Source organism: Chiloscyllium plagiosum, chromosome 18 (genome assembly GCF_004010195.1).
Source record: "Chiloscyllium plagiosum isolate BGI_BamShark_2017 chromosome 18, ASM401019v2, whole genome shotgun sequence".
Taxonomy (NCBI): Eukaryota; Metazoa; Chordata; class Chondrichthyes; order Orectolobiformes; family Hemiscylliidae; genus Chiloscyllium; species Chiloscyllium plagiosum.
Genome location: NC_057727.1, coordinates 32,619,299 through 32,645,357, shown reverse-complemented (window position 1 = coordinate 32,645,357; position 26,059 = coordinate 32,619,299). Strand labels below are relative to the sequence as shown.

The following is a 26,059-nucleotide window of genomic DNA, read 5'->3' as shown; positions in this document are numbered from 1 at the left end:
ACAACTAATCATCCGCATCCACGAACGCCAACTAGCCACAAAATGACACGACCAGCTATCCTTAGTAGCCACACACTCAGATGACAAGCAACATGAGTTCGACTGGGACAACACTACTATTATAGGACAAGCCAAACAGAGAATAGCCAGGGAATTCCTAGAGGCGTGGCATTCATCCACAGATTCAATCAATAAGCACATCGACCTGGACCCAATATACCGGCCACTGCAGCTGACAGCTGGAACTGACAACCGGAAGCAGCAGATACAAATCACTATAAATGCCGGAGGAAAGATCACAGAAGCGCTTCACAGGAGGCTCCCAAGCACTGAGGATGTCACCTAGACAGGGGACGAAACGTCTGCAACACAAATTCCCAGCTCGGCGAACAGAACATATATTCCACAACATATTTTGGAAGTATAAGTTGAGTTTTACTTTTATTGCATTTAAACGTTATAAGGCAAATGTCTGATTAAACACCAGTAGCTGTACAGAAATATATTTTTTTCAATTTGCACTTTAGCCATCTGACATCACAATTGTTAAGTCAATGAAGAACCCTCCGCAGGGAGTTAAACTTGTGATGGCTGCTGTTTGTGTCATGAAACTCATCAAGCCAGAAAAAATCAATGATCCTTCTGGAAGAGGAGAAAAGGTAAAATCTAAAGCAACAAGGCATTGAAGTAAATACTCCAGACAAAGGACACCATTTGCAAGCAAGCTGTTTTTGTATTATATTGTATTACATTTACTATTATATTTATTTGTGTGATATTGTCTCATATTTTAGGATATTGTGTATATATGTAGACAAATCAAAGAATATTCAAAGAACCTTTAGTGATTTGTCATAATGGTTTGGACAATGGAGTGTTGGAAGTTAAGATTAATTACATATAAAATTTGTTTGATAAAATTCATTTTCACCTCTTTCCTAGTGCAAAAACCTGGATATGAAAGTAGCCGTTGAATTATTAAAATGTTTCCACGGTTTATTTTCAAGATTTTAGATTACTGGGGTCCTAGCAAGAAGTTGCTGGGTGACATGAATTTCCTGAGAGATTTGAGAGAGTATGACAAAGATAATATTCCAGTAAGTTTGATTTGTCCATTTTTACATATGTTCATTATTTAAATGTTTTATATTAGGCAATTGTCATATGAATGTTGTCATAGAATGTGAGCCATTATATTTTTCCCTTGGACAGGTTGCTGTTATGCAGAAAATACGTACTGAATACCTCACCAATCCTGACTTCGACCCACAGAAAGTGGTTAAAGCTTCATCTGCGGCAGAAGGTTTATGCAAATGGATCCTTGCCATGGAGGTGTATGATCGTGTCGCAAAGGTAATGATTTATTGCTATACGTGGCCAAAGCAGTGATAATAGAAAATTATCAACTCAAGAAAAATAAGTTGTGTAACTTGCAAAGATTTCCATTGTAAGAATAATGTAACCAATTTATGCTACACTGACTATTTCACACATGAATCAATATTTAGAAGATATAACTTACTTAATAACTCAAAAAAAACTATCATGGCTCATATGATTTATGTGCAGAGATTCTACAGGTTCGTGTAGGTGGAATGGATGTCCAGCAAATTATTCCCTCAGCCTTTTCCACCACAAATGACCCTCTAAAGCTGAGTGTTAGCGAAGGTTCTTTTAAGATTCCATTACCGTCCACTGACCAGCTTCTGTTTTCACCCAGTTTGGGTGGGGGACTTCTAAAATCTCCTGGGATTCATGCTACAGATATCCAGGCAATTTGCCTGCCCCTTGGCCTCTACCCTAATGATTCCTGTCACTACTTACAATCAACCTTTGTCCTTCATTGTAGTTAGCTTTCCTTTTCTCATGCCTTATTTATGTATCATGACCCTGCTAAAATGAACTGGCACAATTTATTTGCAGACATTTTCTAATCATTCTGTTCAAAGATGTTATCACACAATTTTGGAGCAGGTGAGACTTGCTACTTTATAATTCCCATCTCAGGTCACGTGAGGCCTGTAAGGATGATTTTACCTCTGAATTTTCCAAACTTGTTTTTGGGCAGCTATTGGTATATTTCTTCAGCTTAGAACAGTTGTTCTGAAAGAATGGCCTGTGGACCATTGGTGGTCCAGGAGGATCCTCCAGGTCGTCCAAACTGCAAGTCATTGATGTGCAATCCCTATCGAACATCATACATTAGAACCAGCCAGAACCTTCATTCACATGACATTACACATCCAGACTGGATCCCTCACGCATGACATAAGTCAGCAATAGTGTAATTTTATAAACAAGATTTATGTTACTGTTATAACGTACAACCATGAGGTTTGGATTTTCAACGCTTAATTGCTGAAATTAAAAAAAACATGAAGCTTGATATTTGACCGAAGTTCCAGTTGTATTATGAGGAAGGGGATGGACTAATGTTATTAACGCTAGACTATAAAGAAACTCAAGATTAGAGTGGTGCTGGAAAAGCACTGCAGGTCAGCCAGCTTCCGAGGAGCAGGAAAATTGACGTTTCGGGCAAAAGCCTTTCATCAGGAATGTTCCTGAAGAAGTGCTTTTGCCCGGAACATCAATTTTCCTGCTCCTCAGATGCTACCTGACCTGCTGTGCTTTTCCAGCACCACTCTAATCTTGACTCTAATCTCCAGCATCTGCAGTACCCACTTCTGCCTATCCAGAAACTCACCTAATGCTCAGGGTACCCAGTGATAGGTCCCCTTGGTCTCATGGCCTGCATCCGCGGGTCTTAAATGAAGTAACAGCTGAGATAATGAATGCTTTGGTGTAATCTTCCATGGATTCTGGAAAGTTCAAAGTGTTCTAGAAAATTGAAAATATAACACCTGTATTCAATAAAGGAGAAAGACAGAAAGCAGGAAACTAACACCCGCCAGTGAAAAATAAAATCAGAAAAATCATTACCAAAGAAGCAGTAGCGGGGCATTTAGAAAGTCATTGTTCAATCACTCAGAGTCAAGATGATTTTGTGAAAGGGAAGTTGCATTTGATAATGTTATTAGGATTCTTTGAGAATGTAACAAACAGGGTGGATAAAGAATTAACTGGGTTTGGATTTCCAAAGGATTTTGATAAGGTACCACATAAAAGGTTACTGCATAAGACAAGGTTTAATGCCGTGGGGGGAGTAATATTGTAGCGTGAATAGAGGATTGACTAAATGAAAAGAATGTCAGAATAAATGGGCTACTTGTAAATGAATTAATTCTACTTAGTGGTGTGTCATAGGGATCAGTGCTGGGACCTCAACTATTTCCAATTTACTTGTCTACCATCATACTTTTGCACTATATTTTCCCAATCTACACAGCCAATTTGCCTTTTATTCTTTCATGGTTTCTTTTGTTTAGATTAAAGGCCACAGTTTCAGACTGAATTACAATGTTTACAAACCTAAAGGAAAATTCTATCATAGGGCCTCTCTTCCCTAAAGTTTCCTAATTTATACCATTCCCTACTATTGCTTGGTGACCTATCAACAACTCATATCAATGCTTACTGGTCTTTGCTATTACTTGGCTCCACACAGATTCTACATCTTATTCTTCCAATTTAAGATCCACTCACAAGTGAACTGATCCGATCCTCTATTAACACATTACGCCACTTCCTTTTCCTTTTTGTCTGTCCTTCCTAGATGTTGAACACCCTTGAATATTCTTGTTCCTTCACCCTTCAGCCACATCTGCATAATGGACATTTATTTCGATTTGTGCTGTCAATTCATTGAGTGTATGCATTCAGATAGAATACCTTTAATTCTGTTACACTATTCTGACTTTTTACTTGATTTAATTTTACCTTTTGTTTCTTCCACCTTCCACTTTTGTTTACTACTTTTTATTTGCCGCTACCAGCTTTGCTTTTCTCTTATCTGAGTTTTTTTCTTGGTTTCCCATTCCCTTGACAAGCTAGTTTAAACCCTGCTTACAGCATTAGCAAGTCTCCCAGTGAACATACTAGTCCTGGTCTTGTTAAGGCATAATCCTCCTCCTTTTATGGGTACCATTTGCCTCAGAGCTTGTCCCAATATGATAGACATTTATTGCCAAGCCTCTTGCACCATTCCTTCAGCCATGTGTTTATTTGCTCAACCTTATTATTGCTATACTGAGTAGAACTCAGCACTGGGAACAATACTGGGATTACAGCCTTTGAGATTTTGCATTTCAATTTCTTTCCCAACTCCTTAATCTCTGTTTTCAGCACCTCATCCCTCACTCTACCAAATCATTGGTACCATTATGAACCACAACCTTTGACTGTCATCCTTCCCCATATGAATTTGCAACCATTCACTGACAAGAAAGGATGTTCCCAATAGTGGGGGAGACCAGAACCAAGGGTCATAGTTTAAAGATAAGATGTAAAAATGCTTGGATTGAAATGAGGATAATTTTGTTCACCTCGCATGTGGTGTATCTGTGGAATTCGCTTCCACAGAAAGTGGTTCAGTCTAAAATGTTGTGTTTTCAAGAAGGACATAGATGTAGCTTTTGTGGGTGAAGAGTTCAAGGGATATGGAGAGAAGACAAGATTAGGGTATTGATCAGCCATGATCATAATGAATGGCAGAGCAGGCTAGAGGGGTCAAATGACCAACTTCTGCTCCTATCTTCTATGTTTCTGTGCTTCACTGTTTCTATGGCATCCTTGACCCTGATCCAGGGTGGCAACATACAATGCTAGAATCATACTTAAGGCCACAGGAATGTCTGTGTAATCCCTAATATTGAGTCTTTTACTACTATTCCCATTCCACACTTCCTGTCTCCCCATAACCATATAGCTGAGCCACCCATAGTGCTACAAATTAAATGTTATTCCACTTCAAGTGGTCATCCATGTTCTTTTTAAAGTTTGTGAGGTTTCCCACCTTACCTATACTTCCTCCTTCCTATTCCTGCACGTCCTGCCTTATACTGTTCAACAGGCTGGCAGTAACCCATTCTCTTTCTGCCTGCACACTCCCAGCCGGGAGTATGACCACCTCCTTAAATGTTCTATTCAAGTTATTCTCACTATAGTGACTACAGACATCACTCAGCTGATGACACATCCTGCAAATGTGACATATCCACAACTTCCCACATGTGACAGAGCCAACAGACCTCACAGCAGAGCTATCCTTCATATCTGGAGCTTACTTTTGGACCATTCACTGTTATCTGAAGATTGGAAAGGAGAATAAAGCACCCCTACCTAGTAATAAACTCTCCTCCTATGCCTGTAAAGTGCAGACATTAGATTAGATTCCCTACAGTATGAAAACAGACCCTTCAGCCCAACAAGTCCTCACCGACCCTCCGAAGAGCAACCCATCCAGACCTATTCCCCTAAATTTACCCCTGACTAATGAACCTAGCAGTATGAGCAATTTAGCATAGCTAATTCATCTGACCTGCACATCTTTGGATTGTGGGAGGAAACTGGAGCACCCGGAGGAAATCCACACAGACACGGAAAGAATGTGCAAACTCCACACAATCAGCCGCCAAGACGGGAATCGAACCCAGGTCCCTGGCGCTGTGAGGCAACAGTGTTAACTACTGAGCCACCAACTTAAGAGTTATGATTTTCTTTATTCCAGCTATGTATGTACCTTTCCCAAAAGTAGTAAATTAATCTAGCTATTTATGTATAGATTCTTCCAGTAGGTATTACTGACAATTTATAACTTTACTGTGTTGTCACTTTTATTTACAATTATTAATAAATTACAAGAGTTTTAAAAAATACTCCAAAAAAACTTTTGAAAAAAGTGAACAAAATACCCATCAATGAATTATTTTACTGTTTCTCTATGACACTTTTCAAAACATTTGCCAGATTGAATAGTAGATCACTCTCTCCCTCCTGCTGCTTCGTCTTCATTCTTGTGTTTTTTGAATTTTGGATCTTTTTGGATTTTAATCTGCCAGTTATTTCAACCTTCATTGCGATGAATCCCCCTCCTTACCAAATTCTCAAATGCATATTCTTTGACTAGCTGCCTCAGTGGCAAGTTGCTCTAACCATCCTACTTACTTTGTCAGTTCTTATTTTTTTAATTTGTCTTTGGTTTCTCTTACACAGAGAGCAGTGAGGCTCAGTGATTGAATATATTCAAAACTGAGTCTGATGGATTTTTGATATATTCAAGGGTTGTGCGGGCAAGCAGGAAAGTGAAGTTAAGACTACAATCAGATCAGCCATGGTCTTATTGAATGGCCTCCTCCTACTCCTATTTATTATGCTTTTAAGCTGTGGTTCTTACCTTTACCCACTTTTCAGATATGAAGCCGAACCGATGTTGGGCATCTCTCTGGTGTGCACTCATGCCATGCATCTGGCATTCTGAATAATAATAGACACTGACTGCACTTCATTATGCCTATTAGGCATATAGTGCTCATAGAGGAAAATTGGCTGTGAATTTGTCCCTGCATCAGCCACTTCCATTCTTGACTAAAGGAATTTATCTAAACCTCTCCTTACTTTCATCATTGAAATTTTAATTAATTACTCTTTATTATCTTAATTTTTGAACTTCAATGGAATTTTTCTCTCTTTTTCAGTAAATACAAATATTGCAAGTGGTGCAATGATTAAATAAAAATGGTCTATGACAATGTGATTTCAGGTTGTTGCTCCAAAGAAGGCTCGTTTGAATGAAGCACAGAAATCCTTGGCTGAGACGATGGGAATTCTAAACCAGAAGAGAGCTGAGCTTAAAGAAGTTGAAGATCATCTTGCTGATCTAAAGAAAACATTTCAAGATAAAACTGAGGAAAAAGCACAACTGGAATTCCAAGTAGACCTGTGTGCCAAAAAGCTGGAGCGAGCAGAGAAATTGATTGGAGGACTAGGGGGAGAAAAATCAAGGTTAGTTTCTAAAGCACATAGGTTCTCACTAGCTTGCTAAGATATTAGATTAAGGTGATGGTACAATATAATTGTGGTAGTGAAGGGCTGCTTTTCAGACTTGGAGGCCAGTGACCAGTGGAGTGCCACAAGGATTAGTGCTGGGTCCACTACTTTTCATCATTTATATACGTGGTTTGGAGGTGAACACAAGAAGTATGTTAGTAAGTTTGCAGGTGACACCAAAATCGGAGGTATAGTGAACAGCGAAGAAGGTTACCTCAGAGTACAACAGGATCTTGAACAAATGGGCAAATGGGATGAGGAGAGTCAGATGGAGTTTAATTTAGATAAAAGTGAGGTGAAAAGTGGAAAAGCAAACCTTAGCAGGACTTATGCACTTAATGATAAGGTCCTAGGGTGTGTTGTGAACAAAGAGACCTTGGAGTGCAGGTTCACAGTTCCTTAGATAATATAGTGAAGAAGGCATTTGGTATTTTTTCCTTTATTGGTCAGAGTATTGAGTATAGAGTTGGGAGGTCATGTTGCGGCTGTAAAGGACGTTGGTTAAGGCACTTTTGAAATATTGCGTGCAATTCTGTTCTCCTTCCTATCAGAAGGATGTTGTGAAACTTGGTAGGGTTCAAAAAGGATTTACAAGAATGTTGCCAGGGTTGGAGGATTTGAGCTATGGGGAGAGGCTGAACAGGCTGGAGCTGTTTTGCCTGGATTGTCAGAGACTGAGGGATGACCTTATAGAGGTTTATAAAATCATGAGGGACATAGATAGGATAAATAAGAGAAAGTATTTTCCCTGGGGTGGGGGAGTCTAGAAGTAGAGGGCATAGGTTTAGGGTGAGAGGGGAAAGATAAAAAAAAGGACCTAAGGGGCAACTTTTTCACGCAGAGGTTGTGCGTATATGGAATGAGCAGCCAGAGGAAATAGTGGAGGCTGATACAATTGCAGTATTTAAAAGGCATCTGAATGGGTATATGAATAGGAAGGGTTTAAAGCGATATGGGCCAAATGCTGGCAAATAGGACTCGATTAGGTTAGGATATCTAGTTGGCATGGACGAGTTGGATCAAAGGGTCTGTTTCAATGCTGTACATCTCGATGACACAATGATTGTAATTGTAGAACCAATTATCAGTCTCTGCCCACTCTCATTCAACCACAGGTGTAGCAGTAAGGCATTTTGTGACTATTGAGGTATCAATATTTTCAAATTTCTTGCCTTGCGATGAGAACCAGGAGGGGAAGTAGAAGAGTAAAAAGGGATGTGATGTGCTTGAAAAAGACATGCTAGTTGCAGTGTCTTAGCAAGTCAGGGTTGGAACCTCCGCAAAACAAATTAAATTAAATTTAACTAGCTGTTCGCTTGCATTTCTTAAATAAATATAATTTTGAGCCATAGAGCATAGAAACAGACCCTTTGGCCCACCATTTCTATGTTGAGCAAACTCCAAACTACATTAATCCATCTACCTACACTTGGTCCATAGCTTACTATTCCTTGATGAGAATGTGCTGGTGTTGGACTGGGGTGGACAAAATTAAAAATCTCACAACACCATGTTATAGTCCAACAGGTTTATTCAGAAGTACTAGTTTTCAGAGCGTTGCTCCTTCATCTGGTAGCTAGCTACCTGACAAAGAGCAGCTTTCTGAAAGCTAGTCCTTCCAAATAAACCTGTTGGACTATAACCTGATGTTGTGTGATTTTTAACTTACTACTCCTTGGCAAGTTCAGTACTCATCTAGATGCTTTTTAAATGTTGCAGGAGTATCTGCCTTATTGTCCTCTCAGGCAGTATATTTCATATAGCTACGACCTTCGGAGTGAAAAAATTATTTTTCATAACTCATCTAAACCACTTGATCTTCTCCTTAAGCATATGTCATCTGGTCTTGGAAATATCTGCCATGAGGAAGAGATTCTCACAATCTACTCTACTCCACTCATAATTTTGTATACTTCAACCAGATCCCCCTCAGCATCCTCTGCTCCAGGGAAAACAAACCCAGCTATCTTATCTCTCCTCATAATTGAGACTTTGCATCCCATGCAACATCTGATGAATCTCCTCTGTACTCTCCAGTGCAATTACGTCCTTCCGATGGTGCGGAGATAAGAACTGAGCACAGTATTCCTTCTATGGCCTAACCAATGTTTTATATTTCTATGTTCCTAGATTTCTTTGCTCCTAGAATCAATGCCCTGGCTAATGAAGGCAAGCATCCTAAAATCTTTCTTCACCACCCTGTCTATCTGTGCTGACATGTTTATGGATCTTTGGACTAGAGCACCAAGGTCCCTTTGTTCCTCAGTACTTCCTAGGGACCTACCATTTATGATATATGTCCTTCCCTTATTAGACCTGCCAAAGTGCATCACTTCACACTTATCACATTAAATAAATATAATTTTGAGCCATAAAGCATAGAAACAGACCCTTTGGCCCACCATTTCTATGTTGAGCAAACACCAAACTACATTAATCAATCTACCTATTTACCAATATCAAACTGTCGCCTGAGACTGTCTCAGTATCAACACCTCCAATTTCATATCATCTGCAAGCTTACTCGTTATACATTCTACATTCATACACAAGTCATGAATGTAAATAATAAACAGCAAGACTCCCAGCAGCGAACCCAAGGTAAACTACTGGTCATAGGCTTCCGGTTGTGAAACCATCCCTCTATTGTCACTCTTTGCCTCCTTTTCGTTAGTCAATTTTGGATCTAGTTTATCATTCTTTTTATGATTCTTCCTGATATTAGTGATAATACTGATATCATCAAAAATAAATTGGAGTCTTCAGAAAGTTTACTTTGAATCTAGTAATTAATTTGCTAATCCTTATTTAAATTAGCTTACGTACATAGAACATATATTGATTTCAATACATAAATCATTTCTGAAATGTGCTCTTGTTAACCTCTAGGTGGTCAAAGGCTGCAGATGACTTACAAAACATATATGATACCTTGACTGGGGATGTGTTAGTTTCAGCAGGTGTCATTGCTTATCTTGGAGCTTTCACTGCATCTTTTCGTCATGAATGTATTGTTGATTGGACCAACATGTGCAAGGTATTCATACTTGAATATTTCATGCCACTTTGTTGAGGCTCCAAACAGTGAAGTATATTTGTTTTTGAAATTTCATCAACTAAATCTTGATTATGTATTGCCATTTATAGATGCCTTGTTGGTTTAATATGTTATATAAATGTTGATACGTTGTATGAGTATTTGATGCTGATAAAGGATGCAGAATATTGAAACTTTTTGTAACCGGCATTAATGTCCTTCACTTTTACATTTTTCGCAGATTTTGAAGTTGTTTACAGAAATGTTCTGATTTTGTTTTTCTATTAGACTAGTAGTCTAGTTTTCTTCCTCAATAAACTTAATTAGCAGACTGTTTTTCTTATGTTCACAGTCTAAAAATATCCCATCTTCGGGTGATTTCTCACTCAGTAAGACTCTGGGTGATCCTATAACAATCAGAGCATGGAACATTGCTGGATTACCAACAGACAACTTTTCAGTTGATAATGGTGTGATTGTTAGTAACTCCAGGAGATGGTGAGTATAAATTCATCTATATGTTATGCACTAAAGGTAAATCTTAGAAACTTATGGCAAAAATCATTGGTAGTTTCATAAAGTCAACCTATTAGATAAAAGGTGGAGAGCTGTGGTCCTTTTCTCTGCCATTTCTGCTCATATATCTTATATGTTCCTTTGTTTTTATATGTTTCTTATACTCATGTTAATTATTAGATTCATATGTGCAGTAGACCATGATTGCCAATCTGTTTACAGCAACAAACACAGCTGCTTCAAGGTTTTCAGATTGAAGTATTTGTTGCCACAGTAATCAAACTACTGTTGAACAATGCCTGAAATTTGCTTTTAGATCATTACATTTATAGATGCTTTATCAGTTCTCAAATAATGCTGCTTTAAATTGATGGAAACTTAATGGTGTAAAAAATGAATTTGCTCCCATTTTCAAGTGCAGTGTTGTGATTCAGGATAACATATCTCTATCCCATTGAGGCAGACAACACATATATTTCATGCTGCCTCCTGACTTTAATGATTGTAGCATTCAGCTAGTCCTGTGCTGCCAAGTGGTGTGTGAATGTTCAAGAAGCGGCCCAGCAGCTTTCATAGCGAACATGTTTTTCAGGAAAACTGTACTGCTTAAGGTTGTCCGGTCGCTCTTATTGTAAGGAAACTGCAGCTGACTGTTGCAGGATGTGGCTATAAGGACACCAAATAGAAAACATGCCAGAGAGAGAGATAGGACTCCCATATCATGGCTGCTGCCAGGTCAGCAGATGTCAATACAATAGTCTAGACATGGTCACCTGCATTTTATGGCTTCCCACATCATTGGGAATACTTTAACCTGGCAAAGCCATGTACTTGCTCCTTCTGCTTCTCTCTGTTTAGAGATGAGATAATAAAGTCACCTCTCCTGGCAAGCAGAGGCTCCATGACCTCTCAGGTACAGTTAAGTGTGTGTTCAGTTGATATTATATAGGGCATAGTATATATATGTTAAAGATTTGTGTATGGAGGCCACCACCAGAGTATATATCACAATATATGTTATTGATTTATATGAAGAAACTAAGTATAATGTCTCTAGGCTTGCAGATGACACAAAGCTGAGTGACAGGGTAAAGTGTGAGGAGGATGCACAGATTCATTAAATGCGATTTGGATAAATTGTGTGAGTAGGCATATGAAGTATTATGTTGATTAATGTGAGGTATCCAGTTTGGCAGCAAATACAGAAAGGCAAATTATTATCTGAGCGGTGATAGATTTGGAAAGGGCTGCCCATTGAACATCTAGACACCACTTAGCAGCACAGGACTAGCTGAATGCTAACATTATTGAAGCAAGAAGGCTGCATGAAATGTGTGTGTTGTCTGCCTTAATGGGATATGTATGTGTTAGCCTGAATCATAATGCCACACTTGAACATGGGAGCAAACTAATTTTTTAGGACATTAAGTTTCCATCAATTTAAAGAAACATTATTTGAGAACTGGTAAAGCACCTATAAACGTAATGATCTAATAGCAAATTTCAATTAGATCTCTGTGTTCTTATACACCAGTCACTGAAAGTAAGCATGTAACAGTGGGTGGAGAAGACATAGTACTTTGACCTTCATTACAAGGGGAATCGAGTGCAGGAGAAGGGATGTCTTGCTGCAATAGTATAGGACTTTGGTGAGACCACACCTGAGTATTGTGTGCCATTTTGGTCTCCTTATCTGAGGAAGACTGTTCAGGGAGTGCAACTGGATATTTACCAGACTGATTCCTGGGATTGCAGGACTGATGTATGCAGTTACACTGGATCATTTTGGATTATATTCAGTTGAGATTAGAAGAATATTGTGAGATTTCATAGGAACCTAACAGGTCTGTACAGGGCAAATGCAGTATGGAAGTTCCCAGAGACTGAAAAGTTCAGAACCAGGGTTCACAGTTCAAGGATACAGGGCAGACCATTTAGAATTGAGATGAGAACAAGTTTCTTCACCCAGAGAGTGCTGAGCTGATGGAATTCACTGACACAGAAAACAGACACGGCCAAAACATTGATTGTTTTCAAGAAGGAGTTAGAAAGAGTCCTTAGGACTAAACGGAAACAATCTTATTGATTGATGGAGGAAGCCTAAAGGGCCAAATGGCCTATTCCTGCTCCCATTTTCTATGTTTCTATATATTCACTAACCAATGCATGCCAAATTGACTGAACCTGACACAAATCTGTCTGAGAGGCTATTTATTTTTTAGAACCTGTCTCGTGTTAACACCTTTTTAAGCACAGTGTGCTGATGGCTCACTGCTTTGATGGCCTTTAACTTTTGCTGGCTACATCAACACTACAAAGATGTACTTTTTAACAATAAGTGTAAGTTCAAATAATACAAATTAGACCTATGAAAAGTACTTGAATTGACTTCTTCTGTAAAGGATTAACTAAATTGTTATTATGGTTGTACTGATTACAGGCCATTAATGATTGATCCACAAGGCCAAGCCAATAAATGGGTGAGAAATTCTGAGCGTGATAATAAACTGAGTATTGCAAAGTTGACAGACTTGGATTACATGCGAACACTAGAGAATTGCATCCAATTTGGCACACCTCTCCTATTGGAAAATGTTGGTGAGGAACTGGATCCATCACTTGAGCCTCTTTTGCTCAAACAGGTTTTTAAACAAGGTATCTAACTGCTACTGTCATTTTAGAAATGGTCATCCTAACATTTGATGCAAATATTTTTAGTCCTCTACTTTGAATTACAATAGTGATTTTTTTTTCTCTGACTGAATATTCTCAATCATATAACTGCACATTTTACATTTGCATGTTTCATACTATACTTTCACTTGCTGGGTGAAGACCTTAATTTTACTTTTACTTACCTAAGGCAAAATATCTTTCTTCAAACTGACCTGGGCTGATGCAAGTAAAATTGGCAATTTTTGGTTCATATATGTCTCAGTGTGAACTCATGTATACAAACTGAATCACCATGGTATTGGTATTTGAAAGCATGAAAAAATAGCTTTGAGGATGGAGGAACTAATATCTTAGTCAAGTACCAATGATAAATGTCTCTCTTACAATTGACAGCAACCTATATGATGTGTTTTAATGCATTATGTATGTGTATCCACATGGGGTAATGAAAATAATATTGAGGAGTGATTTTTAGAACATGCTGCAGATCGCCTTCCTAATTTTGACATTTCAAATGAAGGATGTTCCTTCAACATTGCAAGGTGAAAATCCTTCCACACTTCACTTCTCAGAATCATGGGAGTACCTTCACCATATGGACATCAACTGTCAACTGTTCAAGAAAGTCATGATTTGGAGGAATCAGTGTTGGACTGGGGTGGACAAAGTTAAAAATCACACAACACCAGGTTATAGTCCAACAAATGTATTTGGAAGCACTAACTTTCAAGGCACTGCTGATGAAGAGGCACCTGATGAAGAGCCAGCACCTTGAAAGCTAATTCTTCCAAATAAACCTGTTGGACGATAACCTGGTGTTGTGTGATTTTTAACTTTGCTCAAGGTGACCTGCAACCTCAATTACAATGGCAACTACGCTGAATCATAAATACTGACATTGGCACTTTAACCTGGGAATGAATCTTCTGAAAATCAGCATGTTTGAAAAAAAAGGTTCACTTCAAAATAAGTTTGTAAAATATTTTTATGCTTGGGCTGATATGTTACATCGGGTATTGATGTTTCTTAGAAAAATGTTTTCTTGTTTGTCAAAACTTTGAAATGGTTTTCTTTCCTCTGTTTTCAGGTGGTGTGGAATCTATCAAACTGGGTGAGATAATTATTGAATATTCAAAAGATTTCCGACTCTATATAACAACAAAGCTGAGAAATCCACACTACTTGCCAGAGCTGGCAACAAAGGTTTCCCTTCTCAACTTTATGATCACTCCTGAGGGTCTTGAGGACCAGCTGTTGGGGATTGTTGTTGCTAAGGAGAGGTATATTCAGCCTTTAGAATATGTACCATTCAAAAATTCTATTTTGTTTTACAGAAGTGACAATCCAAGCTATCTGCTTTATCTTGTTTTTTTAAAACAATACTGATGCTACTACATCTAAGTATTGTGTGTGCCTGAACATACACTCTATCCCTGTGGTCCCTTGCTCCTTTTATCTCTCCTTAACTCTTCATCTCCTTTTGTTCTATAACATCTCTTTATTTATATCTGTGCACGCTAAATTCTCAAATACAGTTTTCTAATGTAGTATCTAAGATCTCTCTCTTCATATACTCATATTAGACAGGGGAATCAGAATGATTGTGAATTTTCTACTTCCTGATGTTGTGAAAATGAAAGGAGATATGAGACAAAATTGAATTTTTTCTTTCCACTCCCAGAGGAAAATCAATAGGCAGAATTTTCCTAGCTCCTTAAAGATACAGGCCATGTCAAGAAAGTTGGAAATCAGGTGAGATGTCCATCAAGGAGCTTTTCAACTTGATGGCAAGAATTCCCATTTTCCAACTGAATATTGAACGGTAAGACACTAGCAAGCTGCCAGAGGCCTATTTGTATTCATTAAAGATAAAGAGACCATAGACCCAGAGGACCATAGGGCCGCACTCTCATTCGAGAGAGTCAACTAGTGGTGGTCTAACTTGAGGGTCACCATGCCTCAGGTGAAACGAGAGGTTGAGAAGGAGAGTCCTTCATGGTAACATCGACTGGAATAGGAATTGAGCCCATCCTGTTGGCATTACTCTGTATTGCAAACCAGCCATCCAGCCTGAAGCAGCATGAGTTAACGTCTTGCTATTAATTTCAATTCATTAATATGCAGATTCCCATTCTTCATCTATTGAATGGAAACTAGACCCCACAAATTCCTGAAGTGAAAGTCAGGTTACTTGGTGAGTTCAACTTGCTGCTTGTTCCTAAGGCCCTCCATTTTTAACATCAGTCACCAACATTTCAAGTGAGGCTCTATGGACAGCAACCACATGTAACCCCCATGCATGGACATTGTCATCCTCCAAGTACCAGCCTCTCCCTCATGAGGTGGATTCAGAAGGAGAGAAAGAGAGAGTGAGTGTGGTAACAAAGGGAAAATAGTGGCACATGCCCTGGCAGATCTTATTTCTGAGCATTCTTCCAGACAGTTAAAACTCTGGTGGCAAGTTCAGATCAGGCTGGCTTACTCTGCCAGTCCCAGAGTAGGAAGATGGGTCCCTTCCATGTCCCTGCCTGAAATGTAAGGTGCCATTTTCTGCTTGTCTCTCATCTCCAAGGCAAATGACATGCACTGTGCAGGCCAGCTTCAGATTCCCAAGAGCTTGACCAGTGCACAATGGTCTTTTAAATATGCCATAAGGACCAGGAATCCCATGAGGTCACAACAATGATGTGTACTTTACCTGCAGTGAGTGGGAGAACTGACTGAGTGGGGAGCCATACTGGCACAGTGCTTGGTCAATGAGGCATCAAGCAAATCAGAAGTGTCAGATAAACACTAATGCTATGTGAAACATCATCATCTTTGCAGACCTGTTTGAAGTAACAAAAATGGTGATCCAACAATAAAGCTTTAAATGTAACATTGATGTTGGAATATGTTGAATAATAATAATTCCAAGAAGACAAACAAAGCTAAGAGATAAATGGGAAGATTAAAGATATGGAGTTCCAATAATATGTGTTTCTCAGTTGAAGTAAGCCTAAAGCTTGAACTGGTGACAGACATATGCCATAAGAAACTTGTAGCATTTTGACGATCATCAGGCAACTAACTGGTGAACAAATGAACTGATGTTACAGGTCCTGAATGTCTTCTCAGTAAACAATCTCAAAGTGCATGAGAATGTGAGACCAACTCAGCATCTACTCACATACGCAAACCGAAAGGTAACATCTAGTAGATATAAGTCCCATTGACAGCGGAGGTACTAAAAAATGGAAAGAAAGAAAAAGTCAAGGAGTCTTTCTTTGAGGAGCTGGCATCTGATGATTATACAGTACAGAAGCAGGCCCTCTGAAAGCATCCCACCTCCCCTAACCTATCACCCTGCATTTCCCATAGCTAATCCAGCTAGCCTGCACATCCTCAGACACTATGTAATTTAGCATGGCCAATCATCTAACCTATATATCTTTGAACTGTGGAGGGAAATCAGTGCACCTGGAGAAAACCCACACAGACACAGGGAAAACATGCAAACTCCACACAATCACCTGAGGGTAGAATTAAACCTGGATCCCTGGTGCTATGAGGCAGCAGTGCTAACCACTGAACCACCACGCCACCTACAAGTGAAAGCTGAGAAGGCAATTATCATAGAACAGTAGAAGAAAAAATGTGATAAGGAAGAAAGGACAGAGAAAGATGCAGTTAAAGATGCCATGAGCTGACATGAAAGGACTTCATCTGGATCCTGAGAAGGGGAGAACTCCAATAAAGATACAGCAGATATGAAAGCAATGAGATGATTTGTTGGATTTATGAACAATCTAGCAAACTTCTTGTCGAATTTGTCATCAGGAGTGCTAAGCTCACTGGTAAGTATGCTGGTATACAGAACAAGAAGCAGATTTTGTTCAAATCAAAACTGTAGCAATAACAACTGGACATACCCTAGAAGCTGTCAACCTAGCAGAAACATTGAATCTGAAAAAGAAGTACCTTGTTCTGATCAAACACTCATAAAAAATCAACAGGCCCCAGGGAAGACCCATCAGCCTGGGAACAAAAGGATACCAGAAAAACTGGCAAGACTAACTTCCACGTAAATAATTGAAAGACCTGAACAGTTTAGAGATACTTGATGAAATGTATGTGCTCAAACCAATGCAAGTGGGAAGACTAGAATTATCACAGTTAGTTGTGAATGATATTTTTCTTTGTTGACCATGGATATTAGGTAACCTTAGGTACATTGTGGCTATAAATGCTAGTGCATGCAAATTTTTGTTTCTTTTAATGAAAAGAGGAATGTCTGGAGAAATATCAGTGTACATTGCATACTAACTGACTTGCTGTCATCATGTGTCCTCTACTTTTGGCGTAACTTGCTTTTACTTTAGTCTTCAGTAGCTATGAAAACACATTATTTGAAACAGTATTTTGTTTTTGTTTAAAAAATTTTATAAATATAGTAAATTTTTAAGCACAAAATTGTTTTTCATGTGCCTGACCAGACCTGAGCTGGAGGAAGAGCGGAATGCACTAATATTACAATCTGCATCCAATAAGAAGCAGTTGAAGGAAATTGAGGATAAAATCCTTGAGACCCTTGAGGGCTCTGAAGGAAACATTCTGGAAGACGAGAGTGCAATTAAAATCCTGGACTCTGCCAAAATTATGTCTAATGAGATCAGCAAAAAACAGCAGGTAGGAATCCAACAATGAGTTCTCAATACCTACATTCAATGCTTATTTTTTGGAAATCAATGTAACATGGATTTTTGTTTGAGAAACCTGTTCCTTTCATGTGAATTTTTTATCTTGCTCCATTGCATTATGGGTTACCACCAAAATGTTTATTTAATAGCATTTTAGTAATGGAGTGAGGAGCAAAATGTAGGAACAGAACAAATTTACAATGGAGAAGGAAATTATTTGGCTCATTTTATCTCTGCAATCCAAGAAAGAGCTATCTAGCCTATCCCACTTTCTAGCTCTTGGTAGGAATGGCACATCCAGTATATGTTATTTAATTTTACCTTCTACCTTTACAAGTCTTTCTGGCAGTAAGGACTCCTATCACCTTTTTTGGATAAAAGATTTCTTCTCAAATCCCCCGGAATCTACTGCCAATTACTTTAAGTCTACTACCACTGGCTTTGACTCTCTACTAATGGAAATAGTTCCTTCCTAGTCTCTCTATGAGGCCCATCATAATTTTACACACTTTATTTAAAACTCCTTTCAGCCTTCTCTGTCCCAAAGGAATCAATTCTATCCCATTCAATTTTCTGTCATTGCTAAAATTCTCCATTGCTGGCATTATCATCATCATAAATCACCACTGTGCTCTCGCTGATGCTATTGCATCCTTTCTGTAATTCAGCACTTTTGCTGTGGCTTATCGATATTTTAATATCATTCTAGCTTAATGTCCTTTTTCTTACATTTAATGCCTCATCTAATAAAGGCTAGTATCCAAATGACCTTAGCCACCTTATCTGCCTGTCTGGCTATCTTCAGAGATGTAGAGACAACCACTTCAAGGCCCCTATATTCCTATACACCGATCAGTATTCTACCATTTATTGTATATTCCCTTGTCTTGTTCTCTTTAAATCCATTACTTCGTATTCCACTGGATTGAATTCAATTTGTTATTTTTCTGCCTACCTAAACAGTGCATTGATAATTATCTGCAGTACATACCTTTCTTCCTCACTATAAACCAGACATCCAATTTATTTTATCATCTGCAAATTTATTAATCACTCCTTTTCCATCTAAGTCTAAATTGCATTTAAAAGTAATGGAGCTAGTAGCGCATCTTGTGGAACTCAATAGGAACTGGTCTTTGACTCACATGAGCACCTGTTGGCCATTCTTATTTATTGCCTGCCACTTGAGCCAGTTTTGGATCTAATTTGCTACCTGCCCTTGGGCTCCATGGAATCTTACATTTCTGATCATTTTTTTATGTAGGAAATTGTCAAAAATGTTTCTAAACCCAGGTTGACCACATCAAGCCCACTACTGTATCCTTCCTGAATCTGTACTGTAGGTGATGCCTGACAAAACATTCGCCAAGTTAAACATAACTTCCTCCCTTTTGTATTCCAGTGCTCTTGGGAGAAAGGCTGACAATTGAGTACTCCTTGTACCTGTATCCTATGAAACATATGTGCACCTTGACACCTTTTGTTATTCACAGTTTCGAGCCCCTCACTATTTAAAAAAATCTATTTTTGGTCCTAAATGAATTACCCCATATTTACACTTGCTTAAATTTGCCTTTGTATTTTTCTGCTCCTATCTTACTGTTCCTCCAAATTTAGTGGCACCTAAAATCTTAGATATTTAACTTGTATCCCTTCATCCATGTTACTGATATTTATGGTAGAAGGCTGGGACTCATCGCTGGGGATCAGAATTTGTCACGTTCCAATTATCTCTACTCTCTTACATTCAAACCACTTATTAGTTCATATCCACGGTTACCTCTTACATCATGAGAGCTATGTTTTGGTGATAATTCCTTCTGCATGATATCTATGGAAGTCCTTAAGGCAATATACATGGCTCCCTGTTCATTTTGTAAATGAACTCCTCAAAATTTTAGATAGTTTAATTGGGTATAATAAATCTATATTGATGCTCATGTTTGTTTAAATTATCATTCATTACGATACCTTAAAACCAACATTAAACAGATAGGCATGTCTAGATTCACTTAACCTCCAGTCTTAAATAATAGCAACATTTCCCATTTTCTTATCAATTTCCAAATCGTTGGAGTTTTGGGATATTATGATTATTGCTCCTGCAATTTTCACACCAATTTCTTTCAAAGTCCTAATGTGCATAGCATCAAGTCCTATAGATTTATCAACATTGAGTACAAATAATTTCTTAATTTCTTTTGACAGTATCATAGTTTGATGCAGAGCACATAGAGATGAACATTTTGCAGCATCTTTTCCCTTGCTAACTCTTTGTTAGAGCCATCTAATATTTCTCCATTCCTGTTGTTTTTCTGTAGCTCTTTCATATGTATTTATCTAGTTTCCATTGGAAATGCATTATAGAATGTAACAACTTGCTGTAAATATATATTTCTTCATGTTGCCTCTGGTTCAAAACCCTTCTTGATTTTGAATATATCTATCAAATTTTGGATTTATTGTTGGATTCCCTTCTACCTCTGATATTTTGTCCTCTTCCTTTATTGTGCACTTGGATACAAATTATTCTGTTCTGCTTGCCTTGCTAACGGAGGGTATTATTAAATTGGAGAGGGTTCAGAAATGTTGCTGGGAATGTACCAGGATATTGCTGGGAATGGAAGTTTTGAGTTTTAAGTATAGGCTGGATAGGCTGGGACCTTCTTTCACTGGAACGTAGCAAGTTGAGGGATGACCTTACAGAAGTATATAAAATCATGATGGGCATACATAAGGTAAATTGCATGGGTCCTTTCCCTAACTGTGGGGGAATTCAAAACAAGGGGGCATATTTTTAAGATGAGAGGGGAAGGTTTTAAAAAAGACTGGAGAGGTAACTTTTTTACACAGAGACTGCTTTGTGTGTGGAATGAACTGCCAGAGGAAGTGGTGGATGCAACATTTTATGACATTTAAGACATTTGAGTAAGTACATGAATAGTCAAGGTTTGGAAGGAAATTAGCCAAACGCAGGCAAGTGGAACTAGTTTAGTTTGGGAACATGGTCGATGTGGACCAATCAGACTGAAGAGTCTGTTTCCATGCTGTATGACTCTATGACTCTACTTAAATTTAAAATCTTGGATTTGAATCTTACTTTTCTCTTTAAACCAAATATCAAATTAAATCATATTGTGGTCACCATTTACAGCATGGGTTTTACAGTTAGATTATCAAGTAATTCTGCTGTATTACGCATTATTAAATGTCCACTTTCTATTCCACAAAGAAGGCATGAGTGGTATTGTTAGTTATTGGTACAATTACTGCTAGATCTACAGCTATTTTACACCCTTTATTCACTTTATATTATTTATCATCTGTTTTAGATCGCTGAAAGGACTGAACTGAAGATTGCAGAATCTCGTGAAGGATACAGACCAATTGCTAAGCATTCTGCTATTCTTTTCTTCAGCATTGCAGACCTGGCCAATATAGACCCTATGTATCAGTACTCTCTGAGCTGGTTTGTCATGCTGTATGTCCACTCTATCCATGACAGGTAGGAATATCAAAATTGTAGGACATTTCAATTGTTTGACAGAATCACAATTCAATGAAGGACTGGGAGTCACCCTTCTTAAAATTAATGATGTACAGCTTAGGCATAGAGGATAAAAGAGAGGCCAGGGGTGGGCATGCATTGGAAGGAAACATTGATATCTCAGTAGTAATGGATGTTTAGAATCTTGAAAACAATAGAGTTGGAGGGAATGAGTGCATCTGTTATGGTCCTGCTGATGGTAATGCAGAACAAGTAAAATCTCAGAGTGAAACCTGACTTCATGGATTAGCAGTTTTATTTCTGCAGCTTGTCTACCATAGCGATCAGTTACTAAACATATTCACAAGAGGCTGCCAAAGTTATTTTAACAAAAGAACCCACCTTGGAGAAAAGTTAAGCTAACTGTCAATTTGGGGGATATGGGATAGATTTGGATCTGCTGCCCCAGACATAGATCAGAGGCACTGCTTAGTGTCAGTGCAGGCAGGTTAAAAGGCTTGCCTTAGTATCCTTGGATTTAGTCCTGGTTGTGTGGTTAAGTGTTAAGCTCTCTGGCCCTCCATCCCTCAAATCAAATCTCCATGCCTTATTCTAAGCATATTCAGGCCAGTCCAAGCCTGTCTATCCACTCCCAATGGTGCCTCATATCCTCCATGCCAACCAATACTCTTCCCCCCCATGTCCAATGACCCTTATTACTCTTCATGCTAACCATACACCTCCACCCATCTCTGTGGCCCTGTTATAGGTCCTATGTCAACTTAATCCCAACTCATGACCACCTTTTGCTTTTCCACCATGCATACCAACTTACCTTATACCCACTACAGGCAAATCTCAGATGCCATGCCAAAATGAAATAAAATAAATCTCTAAGTATCTATTACATTTTTCATTATAGAGAAAAGTATTCATGAAAACACATTCAATACATTTAATTCTGAAACACTAAATTTCAAGAACAAATATTTATATTTATAACACCACATCAAAGAAAAATGACCCCTTAATAATGTCTTACAGCTGTGAATTAACCTGTGAACTTACAATCCTCCACTATGATAAAGAAAGGTCGTTAAAGTTGTCAAACAGAAATATGCAGTAATGATCACCCTTAGGGTTATGTCAACAAACATCTGTTGAAAAATATGGAACTGATATTTTCAATCTCCCACCCATAGGCAGGCAATTTTATTTAAAATGTAAAGGAGATTTAAAATACATGATATTTGACTATTTTATTACATATCTGTACTTAAATAGCATTTACATCTAAAGCATTTCATAATGGGATACATAATGCAAATTGTGGCATTTAATGGAGTGGAAATCAGATCTGCTTATCCTGCACAATGAGTTTAAATGGTCCAGTCAGTTCATAAACTATTCCTTTGTGTTTCACAGCCCATGAACTTTCCCCTATCCTGAAGATAAGATTTGCCAAAAATGGGATCCAGATTTCCAGACCTAGATCCTATTCACCATGTTTAAAGGTCCCCTGAATCTTCCTAAGTCATTTACTTTTTCTTTGTGAAGCTTAAGAGCAGCATTTTCACAAAGAACCCACATTTGCGTTTCCCAATTACATTTGACTAGGTTGTAGAGAGTAATGCTCAGAGGTGATAAAAAGAAATATAACATCTAAGTGGTGTAGTAGATCACAGATAGTAGTGCATAAGTTACACCCATAGTCCATATTTGATCTGTTATACACAAACAGAATGTAAAATGTGGCATTCAGCTTGATGGCACATTTTTGACTCTGCCTGCTTTATATGCTACTTGAGTTCAACAAATATAGAAATTTTGAAAGACCTTGGCAACGTTCACTCTGTGATGGATAATTCCAAAGTCACAGGCAAAGCAGATTAGAATAGCAAATATGAAGGGATACCAGACAGGGATGGAAAGCAGATCAGAGCCAATAAATCAAGAAGGAAAATACATTTTGATTTGAGTGTGCACCAGAAGGAAGAATTGATTGATGGTATTGTACTCATCAAGATTGATAGGTTAAGTTGGGGAAAATAACAGAAATTAATCTAGTTTTTGAAATGGAAAGTTTAGAAATTATATTATTTAAGAGTTTTGGTGAAAAAATAAGAATGTGAAATGTATGAAAAACAGCAAATCCTGGAGGTCTGAAATAAAAATGTTTAACATCACATTTGTAAAGAGAAAAGACAAGTAAAAATTTTGGATATAGACCTTTGAATTTTTTCTGTTATGATAATTCAATAATATATATAAACTGTATGGAATAATGAGAAAATGAAATAGCCTGCATTATTGCCAAAAAGAAGCAAATCAAGATAAATCAATGGTGCATTATTCTGACCAGTGGCGTATAAAGGCCTGAAGTAAACAAAAATACTCTCTTTATAAAAGTTTCTAGGAATGATGAGTCTTTTGATCCAAATTTAAAAATTCCTAAATTTGGTCCTTTATATTATTTTTGTTTATAAAAATCTTGCCATTTTCCATTCTATGTGTGCTACTAAGTCAAAACATTTAGACATCCATACTGTAGAATATAGTTTGATAATTGGTTTCATAATATATGGTCTTATGATTTCCTCACTAGTAATAAGTCTAAAATCTTGGAGAAGCGTCTTCGTTACCTGAATGATCACTTCACTTATAACCTGTATTCCAATGTTTGCCGCTCTCTATTTGAGAAGGACAAGCTGCTCTTTTCCTTCCTTTTATGCTGTAATCTACTTTTGTAAGTAACTGTTTTTATAAAATCCTCTCTCATCGTTAGTAATTTTTGAAGAAATGTGTTTTATTGACAAAAATTAAAAATATTGATGCTATCCATACAATTATTTAATAATATAGAAAGGCATTGGATAAATAATTTTATATGGCTGTTTACAGTTTTAAAATGATTTCAAAGAAAAATGTACAAAATACTCCATATTACATTTTAGTTGAAATCAGTGAGCAGTTTGGACAAACAACTGTGATTTCTCTATTTTCATACAGGGCTAGAAATAATTTTGAGGTTGGTGGATTCTAATACTTTTGTGGATATCATATTCTGGATAATAATTGTTAGAACATCTAACTAACTGGATGAGGAAGAGGTGAAGTATTAGCCATACACAACATTAATAGTGGATGATTAAAATTTGGGATGCTCAAGAGGCCTGAATTGGAGGAGCAGAGATCCTGAATGGCCGGAGGGATAGTGGTGAAAGGGATAATGTCATGGAGGCATTTGAAAACAAGAAAGAGAATTTTAAAACTCCTGTGCTGCATTACTGAAAACCATTGTAAATCAGTGAGCATAGGACTATTAGGTGAATGGAACTTGTTGTGAGTTGAGGCATAGGCAGCAGAGTTTTGGGTGACTTCCAAGATTACAGAGAGTAAGATACAAGCATAATAGTCTTAATGCTGGAAGCCTGAAACAAACACACAGAATGTTGGAGAAACTCTGTAGGTCTAACAGCATCTGTAGAGAGACAAAAAAAGTTAATTTTTCAAGTATGGTATGACACTTCATCAGAATGCAGTAGAATGTAAAAGGCTGGCCAGGGGTAAATTGGAATAGTCAAGACTGGAACATGAATGAGCAAAGGCAGTAGTGGTGTCCAGTAATGGTTCAGAGATAGATATAGCTGGTCTTTATAGTGGCTTGAATATGTGGCTGATAACTCAACTCTTACAAAAAGTCTTGTTCAGCCTCAGTTGCTGGGGAGAAGGATGTAGTTGATGTCTCGTGAAAGGATTTTGTGGAACCAATGATAGCTTCTGTTTTCCCAGTATTAGTTTGAGGAAATTTCTGTTCTTCTTTTACAGGAATAGAATAATCAAGAGAGGTAATTCAATGGTGGAACTGAGTGCTTGCATATACCCATGAAAGCTGACTACTGTGTTTTCAAACAATTTTGCTAAAATGCAGCAGGTAGTTGAGAAATAAAAGGGGAGGTTCAGTGGATAAATCCTTGGACTACACCAGAGCTAACAGTATGGGAGTGGGAAAAGATAATTTGAGTTGGATCTGTGGATAGACAAAACAACAAGGGACAGCACAGTGGCTTAGTGGTTAGCACTGCTCCTCACAGCACCAGGGACCCGGATCCAATTCCAGCCTCGGGTGGCTGTTTAGAGTTTGCATGATTTCCTCGAGTCTGTGTTTGGTTTCCTCCCACAGTCCAAAGAGATGCATGTTAAGTTAATGGCCATGCTAAATTGTTCATAGTGTCCAGGGATGTGCTGGCTAGGTGTATCATCCATGGGGTATGCAGAGTTACAGGGATAGGGTAGGGATGGTGGTCTGGGTGGGATGTTCTTTGGAGGGTTGGTTTGGACCTGATGGACTGAATGGCCTGCTTCCACAATGTAGGGATTCTATGATTCTATTACAAGCAACTACAATGTCACCCAGCTGTCAGACAGTGGAGAAGTGTCCAAAGAAGATGCCAAGCTCCAACATGGCAAAAGCTGCAGACAAAACAACAAGACAGAATAATTTCATTGCCTTGGTAGGTCACAAGGAATTCAGTAATATGAGGAGTCAGATTGGACTCAAAACACTAACTTTTTCTCTCCCCATAGATGTTGCCAAAACTGCTGAGCTTCTCTAGCACTCTGTTTTATTTATATAATATGATCCAGAAAATGTCTTGTGTATATTTGTGGTTTACTGTTTCTGGCACAGCTCTGTCATTCCAAAAATGATTGGATAAA

At 38.0% G+C, this 26,059-nt stretch overlaps 1 protein-coding gene across 1 annotated transcript in view; it reads left to right on the top strand.

Moving 5' to 3' along the window:
* Nucleotides 1-26,059, top strand: part of dnah12 (dynein, axonemal, heavy chain 12) — a 278,012-nt gene that overhangs the window by 209,539 nt on the left and 42,414 nt on the right. Inside the window, exons 50-60 of the mRNA XM_043708118.1 lie at nucleotides 528-659; nucleotides 1,008-1,097; nucleotides 1,213-1,353; nucleotides 6,659-6,900; nucleotides 9,835-9,982; nucleotides 10,335-10,480; nucleotides 12,939-13,153; nucleotides 14,262-14,454; nucleotides 17,650-17,842; nucleotides 21,186-21,358; nucleotides 23,946-24,086. Of these exons, the coding sequence (XP_043564053.1) occupies nucleotides 528-659; nucleotides 1,008-1,097; nucleotides 1,213-1,353; nucleotides 6,659-6,900; nucleotides 9,835-9,982; nucleotides 10,335-10,480; nucleotides 12,939-13,153; nucleotides 14,262-14,454; nucleotides 17,650-17,842; nucleotides 21,186-21,358; nucleotides 23,946-24,086 (1,814 nt within the window). The remainder of the gene's footprint in view (nucleotides 1-527; nucleotides 660-1,007; nucleotides 1,098-1,212; nucleotides 1,354-6,658; nucleotides 6,901-9,834; nucleotides 9,983-10,334; nucleotides 10,481-12,938; nucleotides 13,154-14,261; nucleotides 14,455-17,649; nucleotides 17,843-21,185; nucleotides 21,359-23,945; nucleotides 24,087-26,059) is intronic.